Raw genomic sequence first — 22,424 nt, 5'->3', positions numbered from 1 at the left:
AATTTTTATTTTTTATTTTTACTTAAAGTAAAATTCAAAGAATTAAGATTTAAATTAAAATCAAGTATCAATTTTTATATAGAATTACATAATGCAGGTGCTGATTTTAAAGAGTCTGCTGATTAAGTATTACACTTCCTTTCAGTTATAGCTTGAATAGTTCATTTGTTTATGTTTCTTGTTGCTGCTTTACATCAAGAAATTACAAACAAGTTTTAGAATCTAGCGACTTATAATTTTATGCGATTTTTTTTTAATCTATTAAAATTAATCATATATCACAGGAAAAGCTCATGGGAGTTCATCTGAAAAAAAAAAAAAAAGAAAAGAAAAAAGAAAGGCCACAAGTAAACTAAGATTTCCAAATGAGACAAGTACTGCAGAAACAATTGGACCGAAAGTAGGCTTTAGCAAAAAATTAATTTAAATTTCAGCCAAATTAGATTCCAAACATTAGAGACAAGTTTGTACAGCTTTGTAGAATAAATATTCTTAATTTGAATTTCTTCTATATCGCTACACTCAGGGCTTAATTTCTAAAATTAGAAGTGCCGGAACCCTATGGAAGACCGTTAGTAAAGAGGAACAAGAGTAAATAAATAAATAAAATGACTATTAAAATCATTTATCATTTAAAAATTAAATAGTTAATTATTATCAAAATTAATAAATAATTATTTAATTAATATTAGCAATTAATATTTATTAATTATTATCTAACCATTAATTAATAATTGATTATTATTTATTAAAATAATTCAATAAAATGTAAAGAGGTAAATTAACATTTAATAAGCGATTTTTATTGCTGCTAAAAATAAAATTTTTTAGATTAAATTTCTACTGGAATTGTAGTTCCGTTAATTACATAAAAGAAGTGCGGAGCCTTCTTATGTAGGGCTCCGATGCGCTCCGGCTAGAATTATCATTTATCCCATGAACTGAAAAGTACCGGAGCCGGCACAATTTAAGTTCTGACTACACTACATATTTTCCAGTTCTTTTGAAATGTGTGTTTTCAGTCTGTTGAAGCTAAAATGAGTAACGGTATAAACAGCTGAATCTTGAATAGCAAATTCTGTAAGGAAGTTTGGAAGATTTTTGGTGAAACAATAAATTACTGAGGGAACGTTTCGTAATTAAAACTTATTCTATACTGTAAACAATATTTTAGTAATTAAATTTCAGCTCCAGATATTAGAATTTTTATTTTTCCGATGAAAAACAGAAAATATTTCAAAAGGAAATGCGAAACTACTATTAGGTAGAGCTACTAGTATTACTACCCTTTATAGTAGCCTTACTATTAGGAGATGCTACAGCGAACTTCAGTGACGTCACAGCTGAACGAGTCGCTGGCTTTTCGTTTGTTTACTCCAAGTATAGTGTACTAGTACACTATACTCCAAGTGAGCTAACCTGTTCTTTCTACGGGCCTTGGTTCTCGCTGCCGAATATTTTCATTCGATTTCTGGATATTCTACGGAGAACAGCAGAACGTGGGCGACATTTTTATTATGCCAACGGAAGTAAATGTCATGTGAAGCTAGGGAGAAGAGAAAATATATATGGCCAAAAGCGGGAGTCTGGACACCAGTCGAGATCGATGTCGGAAAACGAAAATTCAAAACACAGATCTAAGGCTTCTATATATTCTATATATTTAGAGGAGCCTTACACAGATCGTATTCACGAAAGTAAAAAAAAAAAAAAAAAAAAAAAAAAGCTGTTGTTTTTTAAAATAAGCTGTGTAAAACTTTATAAAATCTTAATAAATTTCAGAATATTTTCTTATAATAAATTAAGAAATGCAATAATTGATAGGAATATACTATTTCTTAAGAAATTAATTATTTAATATTACATGCCATAAGCCTTATGCGAAGATCAGGCATTTGCGAAGTAAAGCTCGGAAATCCCAATTCGCTCATGCTTAGAAAGGTCTTCATGAAGGCATCCCTTCCCTTAAGGCATGTAGCTCTCGAGGCTTTGCCGCAAGGAGGTTAGAATATTCTAACCTCCTTGCTTTGCCGTATTCACATAAACCAACCAAACCATTCCAGTTTCTTCCTTTTTTGGCGCCAAGGCTGTTCTCCGAAGAGTACCCGAACATGTCTGCAGCCTTCGTTATTCTCAGCCCTCTCTCCTGGGGTGTTTATTATTAATGATAATTGAAGACGGATTTAGCTATAAATTATTTACAGGAATTTCTGAAATTTTTCTGAATTAATTGTTTTTAAATGCTTGATCTTTTTATGTATATTGTAAAATTATACTGTAGCAAAAATTTTGTAAATTGTTCACAATCACATGTTATATAATTTTAATATGTAACAAATTTACATATTTGCACACTTTTAAGGGTTTGGAACTATTTTTTATTCAAAACTGATTAAAGTGTGGGCCTGGTAGTAATACATCAATCAAAATGAGTGTCAAATAAAATAGGAAATTTTCTATTAGTCTGTGACCTTAATATATGATCTCAAAAGAAAGATGTACTTAAAATACACTTTTTTAGTTTCTTAAAGATCTGGGGACATCTAAATTTAATTCATTTAAATTAAATTAAAATAATAAATTCATTAAAAAATGTCGAAAAACGTGTTTGGCAACACTTGTATTTCCCTATTAAACTTTAGACGTGTGGCAACGGTTAGGGCTCATGGTATTTTTCTTTTCGTAGCGTGTTTTGTGTTAGTTGGCAAAATGGGTATGTATAATAATCTTAATTAATCCTATATGTGATTGCTGTTAGCAAAGCTGTATTGCTAAATATAGATGAAATACGAACGTGTAAATGTATAAATGTCTAAATTTTAATGAAATCTATATTTTATGGTCTTCTCATTTGATGGATGTATTTTGTATTCGGATTGTTAGTTGACTGGCAATTATTCTGAATTCAGGTATTTCGCGTGATCATTGGCACAAAAGAAGAAAAACTGGAGGAAAGCGAAAACCCATCAGAAAGAAAAGGAAGTTCGAGCTTGGGCGACCTGCCGCTAATACCAAAGTATTGAATTTTTTTATTGTATAATTTATGATTTTATTTTGTTTGTCGATTAATTTTCAAACAGCAGAATCATCAACCGGTTGACTTAAACGGCAGATTCGTCACTCATGCCTTTGATTCGTTTTTCTTTTATTAACTTGCATTTCCATTATCTTTAAATTGGGACCTTAACTCTTGACTCCGACTTTAGGTTTCAAACTCCATTTAACATAAGTAAATACATTTCTTAATGTTAAAACTAATTTAAGTAGATTCCTTTTTATTGTGTTAAAAAATGTCTGTTTTAGCTATATAACTCATTTATATTTATACTATTTTAAAAACGTGTCTTTCTGTTTTTTCAAGCGGTTATTAAATGCACGCAAATATCCATATTAGTTATCAAAATGTACACAAATTATTCTGTTCACACTACATCGCCATATTGCATTCATTTGCAAATGAGGTTGCATATCGTGCTCTTTAGAACCCAATTTTGAGTTTTCATCCGCAGAGAACACGTTGGCGCTTCGGGAAAGAACACATTGGCGCCGTTGCATTTTTACTCGCCAAATGAGCCGAGCCGTTAATGTTATATTTTGTAAACGTGATTTTTAGTGCATGTAAATTCAAGTTAGCAGACAAAACAATATATTAAACATATGGTAGTAAAAATTCACAGATAATAAGCATGTGTATGTAAAACTAACCGGTTAAACGTGATACACGAAAATAAATTTATATTAAAGTTAGCACAGAAAACAATATATTAAACATAACGGGGAAGTAAAAATTCATTTAAAAAATAAGAATTAGTATTCTTATACTTACATTTACATTATACTTAGTGTATTGGAAGCACTTCCGCAGAGAACCCGGTAAATGTAAACATCGCCAACTTTGGCGATAATAGTTCAAACCTGGTAACCTAGCTAATTCATCCTATTCGCTTATGCGAAGGTTGTCGTTGTTCGCATTTGGAGATTTATATTATTTTTCTCTTATTTATTATTATTTTTTCTGAATTTTTTAACAACGAATAGATAGAAATATTTTCGCATAATTAAAGGAAGTTTTCGTCGAAAGATGCCGGTTCTCGGGTCGTCAGTTCCGGATCAAAGGAAGAAATTATGGCGGGAGGGGTGAATGCTAATTTGTAACATGGCTGTTCACGTTATGTTCTTAATTATTAACAGCTGTAAGCACGCAGAACCATGAGGTTTCCAACCCCTATAATAATTTTAAAATGTATAAAGTTCTAGTTTTATTAAAAATGCTACTGAAGAAAATTTGATTACTGTTGAAGGTTATTTGGGGAAATTTTCCGTAACCGGCCCTTGGCTATTTTTTGGCCGCCATCTTCTTGGCGCGTTTTTGAAATCCAAGATGGCGGCCAAAATTGTTTTCCCTGTCCGAGGGAAATCGGACAGGGAAAACAACTCTGACCTACCAAACCTGGAAAGAACAAGAAAAAACGAACTTACCGAATTTATGGTGCCATCCTGAAGGCTACTCATCGCTGTTCCTTCAGATATCTATCAGGATACCTGCAAATAATAAGAAAAACAAAATATAATATTTTTTTGCTGAGCACAAGTTTAAGAAATATTAAATGAAATTGTTTAAATTGCATTAAATACAACTGCTTAGCAGAAATGCAAATTATAAAAAATATATACATATAATATTTCTTTGCTGGGCAAAAGTTTAAGAAATAATAAACGAAATTGCTTAAATTACATTAAATACAACTGCTTAATATTTTCAAATATGCGATTATAAAAAAATATATATATAATATTTTTTTGCTGGTCAAAAGTTTAAGAAATAATAAACGAAATTGCTTAAATTACATTAAATACAACTACTTAATGTTTTCAAATATACGATTTGCAGAAATCAGCTTTACAAAATAGTTTCATGCTTTAAAACTAAAAGAAATATCTATCATAAAATTAATCAAGAAACCTACTCTTTTATAAATACATAAACTATTTTTATAAATCTAGAAATACTTAAAAACGCTTAAAACATACAGTAAAAGCAAAAAAAAATTCTCAGTATCGTAAGTAAGGGATAAGTTAAGTAATCGTTTTAAACTACGAATTTACTTTATTCTCGTTAGCATCCTCTGACAATATATGAAATTAAATTTAATTTATATCATAATATATATAAATAATAATATTAAATTGCATTAATAACAAATTAGCACTTACTTTGTACACGAGACATCCTTTCCGCGCGCGATCGATTTGGCGCCCAAAGTTACGGTTGCAGTGAACGATGAACTCGGATCGTTAAGTTAATAATTTTGGCAAAATTTATTAAGAAGTTCTGCAAGTTCTTGTAAATAGAATTATTGAAATTAGAACTGCTATTTATTGCCAATAAACAAATATAAAATTGTTATATAGTATAATTTTTTTTATATTCCTACTCTTATGTTTATTCACAATCTACATTTGATTATATTTAAGGTCTTGTTTTTACAGTTCAGAATGTATAATTAATAATACTGCTTTCTAATTTGATTAAAATAAAATACAGTAAATTATTTCAAACAGAATGGTATAGGTTATTTCGCTGCAAACAATTATACTAAATATACTTATTTATGTACATTTGAGAATTTAGCGCCGAGCAGTTATTAATCATCCATGATGCTTTTCTGTCTGCCTATTTACAATTCTAAATTACATTTTTGGAAAGAAAAATTAAATTCAACATTAAAAAAACTTTTTTTTAATGAAAATGTAACTTTTTTAAAAGCTTCATTTATTAGCTAGAATGATTCCAGTTTACTTATCTGTATTATCACAGTGAATCAAATATTATTACTGGCTTATCAAACATTAATAACAGTATAAATAGAGCTTTGGCCCGATTGAATAAACGTAAGAAGACCAGCTAACAAAACTTGTAGCCGCATAATAGGGTTTTAAAAACGATGTTTGAAATTTCAGCTAATTTCTGTAATGCATCCCCGTCATTAACTCCACATGGATTGCCAAATATTTACAAAGGCACCTTCAATTTCGTAGCTTAATAGTAGCTACTTTTGCAGTTATTCCAGCAAGCCCTAGATCAGAAACAACAGCCATTTAATGCACATTGGTCTCAAGTGTCTTTCCAGTGCAGGATTTACGTATAAGCTACACATATAAGCTACTATTATATATAGCTTAGGGCCCCCACTTTCTTCGCCCCCCTAAAATTAAAATATAGTATAACAGACTTATAAAGGGCCCTATATTTCAAACAGCCTAGAGCCTTATCAAGTCTAAATCTAGCTTTGTGTCTTCCTCAGAAAGGAATTCGTGCTAAATAATTCATGTGAATATGGGAGCTTCGACAGAGGTTCATCATGCCCCAACCCATTGCTTTACAAAATTTCACTTAATACTCACATGCATGAATGACGTAATGGGCTGGAGCCACTCGGGTTGGAATCATAAACAGTGGCTCAGAGTCATGGGATTATCTTCAGAAATCATGTGAAATCTCGCCTACAAAAATCATATTCTCTAATCTTGGGTAATAGTAGGTATAGGCTCATTAAACAGTCATCCACTTACATATTAAAAATGGCAAAGCGGTGTCACGCAACATGGGACTGAGTAGCAGTGAGTTCATCTGAATCCACAGTCTGCGCTGAGATCTAGAAGACCTCTTTATAAGAAAGGAGGAAAACTGAACTTACATAAGTGCATCCTTATGTAAGTTCAATTTTTGTTTTCATTACTGACTAATTAATTAAGCAAAGGATCAAATAAATCTTCGGCACCTTTATGCAAATTCACTTTACTGGACTTTATCATCTATAAATACAGCTTCTAAATTCTAGATCACAAGGGCTCTGTTAAAAGAATCAAGCAAGCCAACTAGATATCTAGTTTGCCTTGAATCAAGATGGTTTGATAAGGAGTACATCATAACTGGGCCGTTCCTAGGCCATTAGATGCCAGAGTACATTCGAGATTGCTGCCCCCAAATTTAAAACAAAATGCTCAATGATTAATAAAATTTATATTTCATACTCACTAAGTACTTACATATGACACATTGTATAACAAGTACTGACATAATATGACAAGTATTTACAATGAATTTGAAATATTTAGGTATCGCGGAAGTCCGGCCGCCCCTGATTTTCGAAGCCTGCTTACTTTTACGCTCTCCACCTTCACTAGGAACGGCCCTGCATCATAAAGATACTTGCACACCTGTGCAAATCGTTGTTGTTTGATAATCCTTGTTACCTAAAGAAATTGTTAGAAATGCGCCTGCCTTGAAGACGAGCGTCCCTGATGAGTATCATTTTCTAACTTCAGAAAAGCACTCTTCATAAAAGTGCATACTTATGTAAGTTCAATTTTTGTTTTCATTACTGACTAGCAGTGGAGTAGCTAGGGTGGGGCAAGGGAGGACATCTATCCCCGGGCGCAGAATTCAGGGGGCGCGAAATTGATGTTACGAAATTTTAGAATGAAATGTTTTCCGTTCTTGACACAGAGAAGGGGGCGCAAAATCTTTGGTTGTCCCCGGGCGCCAAAAACCCTAGCTACGCCTCTTCTGACTAATTAATTAAGCGAAGGATCAAATAAATCTTCGGCACCTTTATGCAAATTCACTTCACTGGACCTTGTATAAATGTACCCTTTGAGAAATGTGTGACGAGCGTTTCCGTAGAAAGATCTTGTTTTTCACAAAAGTGCCGAAAATTAATTCCATCCACTGCATCATTAATTAATTAATCTGCAATGCAAATGAAAACCGCATTCGCATAAAGAGACCTGCCTTAAATTGTCCGTATCCTTACAGAGGTTGCATTTTTCAAAATTACAGATTGATTTTTTGTAAGGTTCACATGCCTTTATGCCAAGGCACCCTTACAAAGAATTTTATTTTTTCGAACAGCGATCGATCTTTATAAAGGTGTATTCACCATTATATCTGGGTGCTATTATGAAGGTGTCTCTAAGAACCACTGCAAAAAAATACCATACATCGCAGATTATCATTGCAATAACTGGGCACATTGCAGATAAAATTAAAGAAAGGCAAGGTGAGCTGCATAATATCCATTGATTCTAGATACTCCTGTTGGAGCCACAATTGCATATATGTTTGTGCATTTTAATTTTGGTATAAGCATATACACAGCTTCCATAACATGCAACCCATCCTCCTATATACCAGGTGTTTCGGTTGATCTTTGCCATTTGACATTCTATATTTTTACCCTGAAGAGACCATGTTCATTGAAACAGATTCTGATGCAAATGTGCAAACATTAATATTATGATACACATGTGGTTGGGCACCACCTTTTCCCATACATTCTTATACATTCTTACAGTGGCTCCTCCATTGCCGTCAGCTGTTTGATACACGAAGTGAATGTCTGCAAACTCTGAATTCGTAAAACGGTATATACTCTGTGGTTGGAATCAGAAAGCTCTCCAAGTGCCTACCAGGAGCACTGGTACTAAATACAGATTTATCTGTTTTTCCATTTCTGGCCTTGTTGCTCCATATAAATACGGTTTATTTCGTTTGATTTTTATTAAAGATGAGTCAGCCTGTATATATAACAGAAAGATGAATTGTATTTTGCGATGCATATGAGAGGTTATCTTAAAGTGGGGGAACTTAAAGCAAGGTTATTCGTAATTATGTCATAACGAAAAAAAAATTGTTTTTAATATTATATAATCCTAACTAATATTATAAATGTGAGTTTGTGCGTTTGTTTATTACCCTTTCACTTTTTAATTACTTAACCGATCACCATGAAATTTTCAAGAAAGATGAGAAAAGGTTATAGGCTATATAATGTAACTTATCAGTTGAAACTTAAACTATACAATAAGTTTTATAGTTAAAATGATTGCCGTTGTATAAACATTAAATGTTAAACGATATAAAAGTTTGTCTGCGCGCACAGGTGCTTGGCTTGTCTATAAAATATTTGCGTGGTTTAAGCCACGCAAACATTTTATAGACAATAAATATTTAATAAACATTTTATTTATAACCTTTTCTAATATACAGGGGCATAGCTAGAGTTTCCAGCGCCTGGGGACAACTGAAGCATTTGCGCCCCATTCTATGTGCCAAAAATGGAAAACATTTCATTCAAAAATTTCGTAGCATCAATAAGGCGCCCCTTGGATGCTGGGCCCAGAGACAGATAGCCTCACCCTTAGCTACGCCACTGCTAATATATCAAAAATATTTCTTGAAAATTTCATGATGATCCGTTAAGTAATTAAGGCGTGAAAGCGTAACATTTATAAATTTTTCCTTGTTTAATTTTATTATTTGAAATCCTTCAGGATTTACGAGTTTCGGGTCATCTTTCACAAAAATTTTTCAGTCATTAAGAAAATATACGTAGCAGTTTTACTAGATTTCATGGCGATACACTCCACATAAATACAAAATATCCACGGTCTATAGGTATAGAAGATAGGCAGTATTTACTGAAATTTTACGCAGAGTGTATTTTTAAAATTCACGCTTATTTAAGGACATTAACGCGAGCAAAGCCTTGGGTAAAAGCTAGTAAAACTATAAAACATGAAGCCACATTAAATTAATTAACTGGAAAACAAGGGGCCCACCAGCGGCCGAGCGGTAACGTCGCTGAACACTAGTAGTTCGGTCCGAGGTTTGAATCCCGCGAAAGGGCTGGCTGCATGGGTGTTTTCATGGTTTTCCCCCATGTGTGACGTGTATACGAGCCAGTTTCCCTTAAAAAGTCCTCCACGAAGGCATCCCTCCCTTAATGCAGATAGCCCTCGAGTGCTTTGCTGTAATTTAATAAGCCAAACGAAGTCTGAGAAAAACTAATCATTATTAATAGGAAGAGTTATAGGTATTTTTTCCTCTTTAAAGCGGTCTTTAATGGTATAATCGGAAGCCTGCCCGCCTAGAAATCATGAGGTTAGGAGTTCGAAACTCGGCGAGGGCAACGTATATTTTCCCTGCCTATTGGCGCCTGAAGTAAAATGTGGTAGCCTATAATATGTCACTATCAGGATTTAGCAACTGATCCTTACCTTCCTTGTCGTCCTAGAAGTAAGGGAGAATGCAAGGAATTTTCTCCTTTATTACCGCAATGGAAAATTTGGCTAGGGTATTGCACCTTTTTCATATTCTGGCTAGGCAGAAGAGTACCAGGGGGAGCAGAACAGCCAGGCCACTGATTAAGAGGAGAGGCCTCCGAAGAACCTTAAGTTTTTAAGTATATATTAAAAAAAAATGAAGCTAAAATGTGGTCTGTATTGGGAGAATCAATCCCTAACTCATAATTGGCACTAAAGATATCTTTGGGACGGTGTATGTTTCAGTTGCTCCATGCTAGAGAAGCTTTTTGAAGTTGAAGTGGATTAAAAGCTATCTTCGATCAACCAGGTGCCAAGATTTAATGGCTTGTCAGTCTTTTTGCATTGAACATACGGTAGCTAAACACGTTAATGAATTTTTGACAAAACTAAACAAACTTTCGTAAGTCAAAATTCACTAAAAACAGTTATAGCTTTTTTATTTTTAGAAAAGTTAACAATATTTTTTAAATCATCAAAAATAGCTGATTAATAAGCATTTTTAAATATAAATTTGTTTTCTAAATGTAATTTTCCCCCTTAATCTTAAGACTTGCTTTTCAAATCAATTCAAATATTTAATTTTAATTAAATAAATGTTAATTTTATATTTGTGTTGACATTTTGTATGGTGATCATTCCGATATAGGGTGACCAAGTGAGATTTCCATCCTGAGCATCGATAATTAAGTCTGGCACTGCAGATAGAATTTTGCATATTTGCCCTATTTCATACTTTGACAAATGTAATGATTTTACAAAATTACATGTTCTATTTGTACAACTTTTCCATCCTTAGATCAGTCAATATACTAAGCATAAAACCTATTTAAAAAATTCTGCGTGTGTGTATTTATGTTTTATTTAAGCTAATAGAAAATATTTAATAATGGAAATTTCCTTCATCCAGAGTCAGTTTACAATCCATAAAAGATAATAAGATTAATACCAGTAATAATGTATAAATAATGTAAATAATGAGTAAAATGCATAATATATTTTAATAAATGAAGCTGGAAATTGCAGATGTGTGAATCTTGAAATAAATACTGATAACCAAAAAAACAGAATAGAAATTTGTGCTTATTTTAAAAGTGAATAATACAGGCAAAGTTAAAATAAAAATAAACATTATCAATGAAGAGTAACATTACTTATACTACATTAAGGGAAAGCAAATGTGTATATGTAAATGTGTGCATTAGTGGTATTTATGACTTTACACTGAAATTCTGATTCCCCCATGAGGGGGGGGATCAGAATTTTTTTAATAGGTAAAGAAGCTAATGGGATAAATGAAACTAAGGGAATTATTGATATGTTGTCCTCTATTAAAGACATATGTGTTATTTTGTTCCATTGGCTAATTCATTTTCACATTGGACTTGTAATTGAATTTTAAATTAAGAATGAATCTGTGTGCTTTTTCAGGGAAGGGAAGTTATGCTTTATAAAATTATAAGTATGCAATATTTACAATTAAACAGAAAATGAGAGGTGTATGAAAAAATTACAAGAAAAAAAGGGAATTTTAAATTTTTTGACAGGATGAAACTTAAAATGCTTATCAGTCATGGTTAATAAAACTTAGCTGAATATTAAATATATTTATCAAATTTATTGAGAATAAAAATTGAAGCTAACAGAATGATAATAATAAATTAAAAAATTTATTTACATGCATACAATTTTATGTTAAATATACAGAAAATTTTCATACGAGAATACAAGAATAAAGAATTGTTTTATTAGAGAGTCTTGAAATAACTAGCTTTTTCTTTCACTTTTAAATTCAATAACTCTTAAAATTATAGTGATATTTATAAAAGCATAATAAAAATAATTTGATTAAACATTCCTTTTACATATTAGGCCAACTAATATTACATATTACAGCTCATGAAATGTTTCTGGTATGGAAAAAAGGATCCTTCTAAAAAATTTTCTTTACATATATATAACTAAAAATGTATCAGTTCATTTTTTCTATAATTATGTTTTATGAAAATATTCTTAAACTATTGAAAAGAATGAAATTTCCTTCATTTTCAAATGATTATGAGATGGATTTTAATGTAATGCTGATAAAGATATTTTTAACATTAAAACAGAAAAATCTAAAATAGCTAAAACATATACACCTTGGATAAAAATTTGCGAGGAAAAAATTATAAATATTAATGAAAATAAAATTTTCATAGCACATAATTTTAGCATTTTAGTAAAAAATTATAAAAATTGCATCATTATACTTTACATACAGCCACTTTACTGAGATATTTATTTCAATATTAAATATATAAATTTCATGTTTCATTTCCTATTTATCTATTTCACTATCTTCTAATTTGACAAATTTTGCCTCAAATCTCAGATAATGCATTAATTCTAGATTCAGCAGCAATTACTTTCACAAAACATATATGAAATTAACAAGATGCTATTAATTTTGCACGAAGGCTTTCCATATAAAATTAACTTCTCAGATTTTCTACATTTATATAGTTCTATATAAAAAGAGCATTTATTTTGGAACATAATGACCAATATGAAGTAATAATACATAATTTATAATTTTAATAGTCACAGCATACTGAGATATTACATTTGGCTCATTGTAGAACCATAGCCTGCATACCCAGCAATGCAATCATTACCATCCAATGATACAATCATTTTGCTTATCATATGATAAGCTTGCTTTAAATTGATTTCATTAAAGGGTACAATAGAATACCTGCCATAGCTTTTCAGTTTATTGCCATATAACTTTATCGCACTAAGCACAGCAACTGAAAAATTGGTCACAAGATTTGTGGCTTAATTGTCTGATTTTCCGAGATTTAGGTATTAAGTTTTTATTTTGACTGACATTCCTCTTTGGAATGTCACTGGGTTTGCTTGATGCAGCTACTTGCCCTGAAGATGGTTAGCTTGGCTGTTCACAGCTTTAATGAAGCTTGCCGCAGGGTGGTGAATTCTACTGCATAACTAAGCAAATAGCTCCTTCACATTTACAAGTCTGCTGCTTCTGCACACCTAATCAGCTGGAAGGAATAAAAATTATAAACATAAATAATTACAAAATCGATTCACAATAAATTTTATATTTTAGTTAATTTATTTATTGAATAAAATAAATGTGAAAGTAATTAGAAAGCAGCACTGAATTAAAATATTAGTAATACCCATAGTGTAACAACGCTGATACTGCAAATGCTAAATTAAACGAGTATTGGGACTTTAAAGCATTAGAAATGAGTGAGTGTTGCATACAAAGGTTAGCATTTTGGATGCATAAATTCATGTCACGCATAGAGAAAATTATGAAAACTTCCATGCAGCCAGTCTATTTGGCAGGATACACAAGTAATAAACATGTTTAATAATGAAACATAATAAAAATATTAATAATTAATGAGGGAAAATTTATAGTTTTGTTCTTTTTATTTAAGTTAATATTTCTATTGTGAAAACTATCTGACTTAATACACTATTCACTTTCTCTTTGCCAGTACTAAACATTAATTCTGAATTATAATAAATTTTCTAACTGCTCTGTTATTCATTCACAATAGTAATGGCTTGAGTTAATTTCTTCTGCGTTTATTTCATTTATAACCTCCCAAAGTTTTCAACTACATTTTATCCTATAGTTCTAATCTGAGGTAATGTGCTGCAAATATCAAGTGTTAAACTGTCATAATAATAATACTATAGACAACTGAAGTTAACAAGCACATATTGTAAAGCTTCAATCATATGCAGAAGTGATTTATATGCAAGTACAGTCAAAAGTCGTTAATCCGGACTCGTCGGGACTTCGGCGATTCCGGATTATCGATTTTTCCGGATTATAGATCATCAGTTTAAATCTGGTAAGATGGCATGCAGAAATTACAAAATTAAAAATATGAAACCATAATTTATGAAATAAAGAACAATTATGATCTAAAGGGTATCAAAATTTACAAAAAGAAAAAGCTTAATATTTATTTGTTTACTTTATTAAACATTTATTTCAATGTAAGTTGCTTCGTTTCATGTGATAACACTTTCTCTTTAATTCTATTAAACAGACATAATTTCTAGTTTAGTTACAAAGTTCCACTGTTCAAGTCCTATAATTGCTGTGTTGAGAATACCGACTAATTTGTCAATGGAAATGTTTTCGTTTTCAATAACCTCTGGGTCACTTTCTTCACTATCGAAAGCGAATTATAATGAGGAGGAACTTGATTTAAATCATATCAAAGACGGAGTACATAGACATGAAATACTATACTTAGTAAGGAATTATAAGCCAAATAAAATAAAAACATCTGCCCTGAAGATAAGGATAGTGCTGACAGATCAACTTCCAATCCGCTGTGTGAAATTGATAAACAGATTTCGAATTTCAGAACATACTTTCGCTTTGTAGATATAAATTACATATTAGTAAATATATATCGGAAATTCTATTTGACATAATCGAAAGTTCAAGCTTACTTTTATGAAATTGTTCTAAAAGTCTGCAAAAAATAATAAGCAGGATCCAATTCAAAGATTAAGGAGCAACGCAATGTGCAACATTAACTGAATCAGATAATTTTAGCTTAGCTTATACCTCCGTTACGCATTAAACGCGCATGTGCACAAACATATTCGCAGCCGTAAAGGCCTTACGCGCACTCTTAAACGCCTGTGCGCATGCGTGAACGCAACGCATGCGCAGAAAGTTTGTAGCTTTGAGGTCCGGATTATGGGTGTCCGAATTAACGACTTTTGACTGTATATCTTTATCATTTGGCCAATTTGAATTCAACAAAATAATCTAATTTTCATAACTTTCTCAATTTTTATTGTCTGCAGATAATCAAAACCATTTTTAAAGAGGGACTACTGCACATTATTGTTAAGAAATATATCACATTGACATTCTTCAGCTTTATTACTTTTTAACTTTAACAAATTAATATTTAAGTACTAAAAATTAAATATAACACAGTTATAGCTCTGAAGCTATGTGACAGATGCGACGAGCGAAAGCTCTGAAGTCAGATTCCAATCAGTCTGGGTCGTATTTATTTTGCATATAAAACAATACATGTGAATTCTAGTTAAATAGAACCAATGACTAAAAAGCACTTGTTTTAAAAAATACATAATAAAAATGTATTTTTCATATTACATATCAATACAAAATAGCATATTAAAATAAAGTCGTAGCTGCCCGGATGGTATAGTGATTAGGGAAGCCTGAGTACAATACTGAGGGACCCGGGTTCGAATAACGAACAAAGCATGGATGTAAATTATCTGTCCCTTCATAGGAGGCAAAGGTGGCCTGCCTATTAGGTGCCTCCATAATAGATCACCATATCTGATTTTAGGAGTGGCCAATGCCGGCATAGGCAAGCATCCACCATTGGAAACAAAAAGTACATGTGCCAGAAATGGAGTTATTCTGATGCTAATGGTTTCATAAAATTAATTATTCTTTTCTGATAACTCGATTCATAATTATAATGTGGGGAAAAAAGAAGAAATATAGAATATCAAATCCCATTTACTTTCCTGAACCAAAGTATGAAAGTAACAGCATGGTGTATAAAAATGTTGAACAACTGCATCGTCTGTTAACACAGTTATAACTGAAGTACTGTTTTGAAGAAGGGTATGGAGTTTTATGGCAATTAGCATATACTTTGATGCTTCTTATTTCATTAAAGCTAATTCTTATATATAGATAGGCATAGTAATGTTTTGTTCATCAGCATTTTATAAATTATTGACAATTTCAAAACAACAAGTATAAATATGCAAAATAAAATAAGGAGCTGTACGACTTAAAGCTCATATAAATTGGAATACCTTGTTGGAGCATTGCTGAACTCATACTTAAAACAGAATAAAATGATAAATGAAAATCAAAACACTACTATATATGCACTGTATGTTACTTCCTTATTAAAGCAGACAGTCTGGATATATTTAAAAGTTACAAGTTACAAATTTGGTGATTCAATCAGCTTATTTTGTTATGGTGTCTTTATTAAACAATAATCAAATGTCACCTATGGATATTCTTATATATTTTAAGAACATTAGGCTTAAATAAAAAGTTAAACTTTACCTTTCTGGATTTTGGAAAGCCTAACAGATTTCAGTTCACAAAAGTCCCATTTATTGCTATTACAGGCCACACATCGAGCAAAAGCTTTCATTGAAGGGCAGTTCAACCTGAAAAAAGAAATTAAATCACCATTTAAAATTTCATGATCAGGGTAACAATACAAAGGTTTAGCACTTGGCTTATAAATAATCCTGCTCTTTCAGAAAAATTTAATTGCCATGATTTAGGTTGGTAACTTATTTCTGTAAAAAAATGTTATGCCCTTTCCAGGAAAAACATGAGCACACATATTTACCATATAACATATTCCTTGAAGTATAACACAATGGCTTCAAATCACATTAATTAGAAAGTTTGATTTCATTTCTACTTTAACCAGGTTGCCTTCATGGCCATATGACATACAATATATTCTTTAAAATAAAGACTAATGTAACAGATTCAAATAACAAATTTAAAAGTTTTGCCCCATAAGTGAAAACATAACTTTGTGAAATAAATCTTGCATCCAATTTAAGGCCATGAGAACTGATGTTTGACAAATACTAAAGAAAGTTTATTTATATTTTTGATGCATTAGACATGAACCTGATTTAATCAAAAAAACTTTAATATGGGGGATAGGTTGGAATAGCTTTAACTTCTTTGATAAGCTGAAGCATGTTTAGAACAAAATGTTTTAATGACAAGTAAATTGCCATCATTTGCAAATCATTATATTATTAGAAAATACATTTTAATGAGATACTAACAACTATGACATTTTATGCATAAAAAGAGTAAAAATTAAGCCAGTTATCATTTGGCTTTGTGGTGTCATCGAAGCTTTGCTTCTTCTCCCAGCATAAATTCTTTGGTGGTACACTACTATACTGTCAACAATATTGTTTTCATATTAGTTCCACAACAGTAAATTAACGTGTTCCAGTTCAGAGTTTGAATGCATCTGAAATGTTTTGTGCACAGTTTGAATTTAAGAAAAATCTCTTTCTTTCAGACTTATATTTTCAGCTTAATATTCTAACGATTTACTTTTTTTGAAATCATATACTACAGCTATATCCATTTGACTTTGAAGGGAAGATTAATAATTTTTATCTTCTTATATCCTACCCATATATCTTTCTTTCTAAGTAGCTATGTGCAGAGTTAAAAAATGTATAGACATATAAAAATAATAAGGATAGCTTAATTATTTTTATTGAGAAAAATTAAATGTGCATAGCTATATATGTAAGAATACATAATTAAATTAGTCCAAATCATATTTAATGCATCTCCATATCTATTTTAATATTTTCATTTAATATGTATTTAAATGCACTAATCATTTTACCATTAGAATTCTAGTAAAAGTAAGAAAAAAGCTATAATAAATTAAATGCTGTTGTTGTTGGTATCATTTTAACTTTGCCCAGTTTGTCTTCATGGCAATAGCAATATTTATAACATATATAATACCTAAAAAAGGAACATTTTGTTATGTTAATAATAATAATTTGCTGCATTTTTTAACTCCCCAAACCCCATAAACGTTTTGCGAAAATATAAAAAACTTTATTTTCTTTTACCGTAATAATCCGTAATGTTCGTTGCGAAAATATAAAAAACTTTATTTTCTTTTACCGTAATGTTCGAAAAATAAACCCCATAAACGTTTTGCGAAAATATGAACTAATAATGATTTGCGACTTTCAAACTTTATTTTCTCTTACCGTAATGTTCGAAAAGTAAACAGAAAATTTCCCTTTTCCTCCTTCAGGAAAATTCCCTGTGTGGGTTGCAACAATTATCAGGGTTACCATATTCTGGCGCACGTACGCTCACTTCCGATGTAAACAAATCCGCAATTTCGCCAAGTGCCGGTTATGGAAACATCCCCGTTATTTGTATTGTGAAATATATTATGAAAAAGGATAGGTATTTGTTTCAACGTAAAATGCTTTAAGCTGTATGCAAGTAACTTGAAAAAAAAAAATACTTAAAACTATGTAAAATGGATATATTAAAGGTCATGCATTCATTAATTTATTATATGGGCATGGCTCTTACCGAAATACATCAATCAACAGGCAAAGTACTTGATAGTGAAAAAAGACATTTGTAATAGAAATATTAGTATTCTATATGAATTAGAGAAAATACATAAGTATATTGTAAACGTAAGTATAAGAATACTAATTGTTATTTTTTAAATGAATTTTTACTTCCCGTTATGTTTAATACATTGTTTTCTGTGCTAACTTGAATTTAATAGAAATTTATTTTCGTATATCACATTTAACCTGTTAGTTTCATATCTACATACTTATTATCTGTGAATTTTTACTACCATTGTCTGCTAACTTAAATTTACATCACTAAAAACCACATTTACAAAATATCACGCTTACGGCTCGGCTCATTGGCGAGTAAAACTGCAACTGCGCCAAAGGGTTCTTTCCCGAAGCGCCAACAAGTTCTCTGCAGATGAAAACCCAATGTATTTTCTCTAATCCATATAGAATATTGATATTTCTATTATGTCTTTTTTTTTCATTTTTAAGTACTTTCCTTTTTTACTTTGAAATGTCTTTTTCATAACATATTTCACAATACAAATAACCTTCAACAGTAATCAAATTTTCTTCAGTAGCATTGTTAATAAAACTAGAACTTTATACATTTTATTATTTTTCAAAAGTTATTTGAACTGTATATCTTACACCAACAGTGGTTTGCTAATTTTGATGACCATGGGGAATCAAACTATTCTGTCATCTTAGATTATCAATAATATTTTTTATTTCAATTTAATCAGCTATTTATGTCACACCTGCTATCCTCTGGAAGGTTAGGCCCTCGAGCGGTAAAGTTGCTGAACACTGGTAGTTTGGTCCGAAGTTTGAATCCCACGAACGGGCTGGCTGCATGGGCATTTTCATGGTTTTCCCCATGTGTAACGTATACGAGCCAGTTTCTCTTAGAAAGTCCTCCACGAATTCATTCCTTCCCTTAGGCAGATACCCCTAGTGTGCTTTGCAATAATTAAATACACCAAACACCTCTAAAAGTTTATTGTTAGTAAAGCATTAATAATATAGTACCTTGTTAAAGTTTTACGCCATAAAATTTGATTTATTTTCATAATTTTAGATGACAATAACCAACAATAAAAATAAAAGCATTACTTATTTAAAATGCACATTTTTGTGGCCTATGAAAACAAATTATTTTAGGGGTTGGAAACCTCATGGTTCTGCGTGCTTACAGCTGCTAATTAAGAACACAATGTGAACAGCCGTGTTACATCATCCCTCCTGCCATATTTTCTTCCTTTGATGCCAAACTGACGAGCCGACAACCGGCATCTATTGACGAAAACTTCTTTTTAATTATACGAAAATATTTCTATCTATCAATCTATTCATTGTTAGAAAATTCAGGGAAAAAAATAAATAAGAAGAGAATAAAACGCGAACAACCACAGTGATAATTCAACAAAATGAACGCGAAAAGAATAGTTGTAACCGACCAAGTGAATAAGATGAATCTGCTAGATTACCAAGTTTGAACTATTATTGCCAAAGTTGCCGATGTTTACATTTACTGGATTGTCTGAAGTGCTTCCTCACCTTTCTTGATGCTGTTCCTGTAATTCTAAAAATGTTGTGTGGCATGCTGCTGAATTCTAATCGTTATTTTTAAATTCAGCAAAAATCATAAATAGCAGTACATTTATATTTATTACAAAAACTTGCTTATGAAGAATTAATCAAGTACCAACATGTTTATCCATTATTAATTCTAGGCCAAACTACCCAGCAACAGCTATTTTTTCTAAAATGGTGTGAAAAGTGTCCATTTCCAAAGGTGAAATATTGAAGTAATCAATAGAGCAACACTTGAAAGAAAACTGTATACAGTCAAAAGTCGTTAATCCGGACTCGTCGGGACTTTGGCGATTCCGGATTATAGATCATCAGTTTAAATCTCGTAAGATGGCGTGCAGAAATTCTAAAATTAAAAATATGAAACCGTAATTTATGAAATAAAGAACAATTATGATCTAAAGGGTATCAAAATTTGCAAAAAAAAAGCTTAATATTTATTTGTTTACTTTATTAAACATTTCTTTCAATGTAAGTTGTTTCGTTTTATGTGATAATACTTTCTCCTTAATTCTATAAACAGACATAATTTCTTGTTCAGTTATAAAGTTCCGCTGTTCAAGTCCCGTTAATTGCTGTGCCGAGAATACCGACTAACTTGTCAATCGAAATTTTTTCGTTTTCACTAACCTCTCTGTCACATTCTTCATGTCTTTATCCATTTTTTGGAGCAATTCCACTTTTTATTTGTTAGACATCAAAACATACTTTCGTTTTGTAGATCCTTTGGAAGTTCCAGCATCGGAAATTCTATTTGACATAATCGAAATTTCAAGTTTACTTTTATAAAATTGCTCTTACAATCTGCAAAAAATAATAAGCGGGATCCAATTCGAAGATTAAGGAACAACGCAATCATTAACATTAACTGAAATAGATAATTTTAGCTTACACCGTCCGTTATACATTAAACGTGCAGGCGAAAACGTATTCTGCACTTGCGCACACGCATATGCGCAGTAGTCAAGGTCTTATGCGCACGTGTAAAACGCCTGTGCGCATGTGCAGAAAGTTTTTAGCTTTGAAGTCCGTGTTATAGATCATTCCGGATTATGGGTGTCCGAATTAACGACTTTTGACTGTACTTAATAAACAAAGGTAACAGAAAACAAAAACTCATTTTGGCGTAAAGTTTGAAAGCCTTCAGATTTTGTTTTATGTATGTAATTACTCTATAGCTGCATTATCCCTGAAGGACTGTTGTTTTCATTTTGCGATTTTGTGTCAAAAACCTATAAACAGCATATCCACTTTGAAAATCGCTGCCACCAAATACTATGGCTTATATTTATGTGGCTTAAGAGCAGTGAAGATGTTATTTAATAAATAAAGGGAACACACAAAGCGTTAAAAAAAGCCCCTTTAGCTCTAATTTAAAATCTGAAAGATTTCAGATTTTTTTTATATTCGCATTACTTGTCCTTGGCTAATTTAATGCAGAATAGTTAGGCTCTAACCTGTAAATTGCAGTTGATTTGTTCAGGGTGAATGCTGTAATAAAAGTGATTTTTTTCTAATGCTCTATAAGGAAAATTGGCCCATCATGCAAAACTGTGCTGCATGCTACAATATAATGAAAATGAACACTTTTGAGGTGTTAATTTAATGGGCTGTTTTACACACATGTAACAAAAGTAAATTCAAACAAACTTCATAGTATATTTTCATATGTATTCATATTTGGTTGAGTATATGATGCTAATCTGTTATCACCATCTTTCGGCTGAAATTTTGTGGTGAAAAATGTATTTTCTGATCTCTGCCTAACTGAATTATGTATTTTATGCAAGCAATAAGTTCATCTGCATGTTATTTTGTTTAAAAAATCTTGCAATAGGAGTAAAATTTTCTAATTTAGAAATCGTGGATATGAATAATCCCATGTGTACATTCTTAAAATTTCGGAATAATTTTTGACAAAGGTGTAATCTTTGTCTAATATTAATATATCTAGTTATTTCACCGATCAGGCAAATGATGTAATTAAATCACCATCTTTCGGCTGAATTTTTGTGGTGAAAAAATTCATTGACTGATGCTTGATCATAACTTTTGAAAGTAAATTATTAACAGTAATGGTTGACTTTTACTGTATGGTTTCGATTAGTCTGAAAAAAATCGCTCAGTGGTATTAATTGTTTGTGAAATTTGGAAGCCCACTGCGATTGATTGTGAAATTTGGAACACCACTCTAAAATACTGAAGTAGGTTTTTTGGTAACCCTAATGTTGACAAAAGTAGGTATGTATGTTAGTTAAATAAAGTTAAATGGTTAGAGTAGACTGAAGGGTAACCCTTGTATTATTATTACATTTTTTAATCTAGATTGGACAGATTCTAATGCAAAAGTATTTCTTATAAGTAGGTAGAATCGGAAGTTTGTGAATAGTTGTGCAAAAATTCTTGAATCTCTTAGATTAATAAAAATGCCTTAGATTAATAAAAATGTGTCTGTATTTAATACAAGCCTGTGTCATTTTCTTTTTTCCTAGATTGGCCCTCAAAGAATCCACACTGTTAGAACCAGAGGCGGCAATAAAAAATATAGA

At 31.3% G+C, this 22,424-nt stretch overlaps 1 protein-coding gene and 1 long non-coding RNA gene across 5 annotated transcripts in view; one reads left to right on the top strand and one right to left on the bottom strand.

The window, feature by feature from the left end:
* Positions 1-2,584: 2,584 nt before the first annotated feature.
* The window catches only part of RpS8 (ribosomal protein S8), a 39,737-nt gene continuing 19,897 nt past the window's right edge, over positions 2,585-22,424 (top strand). Inside the window, exons 1-3 of the mRNA XM_085823108.1 lie at positions 2,585-2,713; positions 2,910-3,016; positions 22,368-22,418. Coding sequence (XP_085679234.1) covers positions 2,593-2,713; positions 2,910-3,016; positions 22,368-22,418 — 279 coding nt within the window. The 5' untranslated portion in view covers positions 2,585-2,592. The remainder of the gene's footprint in view (positions 2,714-2,909; positions 3,017-22,367; positions 22,419-22,424) is intronic.
* On the bottom strand, positions 12,201-18,097 carry LOC118182873 (uncharacterized). 4 transcript variants are annotated; one of them, XR_004757136.2, is made up of 3 exons: positions 17,941-18,097; positions 16,226-16,332; positions 12,201-13,154 (listed from the first exon to the last, which is right to left on the bottom strand). It is a non-coding gene; the product is annotated as an uncharacterized LOC118182873 (long non-coding RNA). The 4 variants fall into 4 exon arrangements; XR_004757137.2 differs by having other exon boundaries at positions 17,852-17,957; XR_004757135.2 differs by lacking the exon at positions 17,941-18,097 and adding an exon at positions 17,797-17,913.

This window comes from Stegodyphus dumicola, chromosome 9 (genome assembly GCF_044657685.1).
Source record: "Stegodyphus dumicola isolate Sdum_Otavi_A_Nest chromosome 9, ASM4465768v1".
Classification (NCBI taxonomy): Eukaryota; Metazoa; Arthropoda; class Arachnida; order Araneae; family Eresidae; genus Stegodyphus; species Stegodyphus dumicola.
Note: the sequence above shows the minus strand (reverse complement) of the source record. Positions and strands in the feature narration are given on the sequence as shown.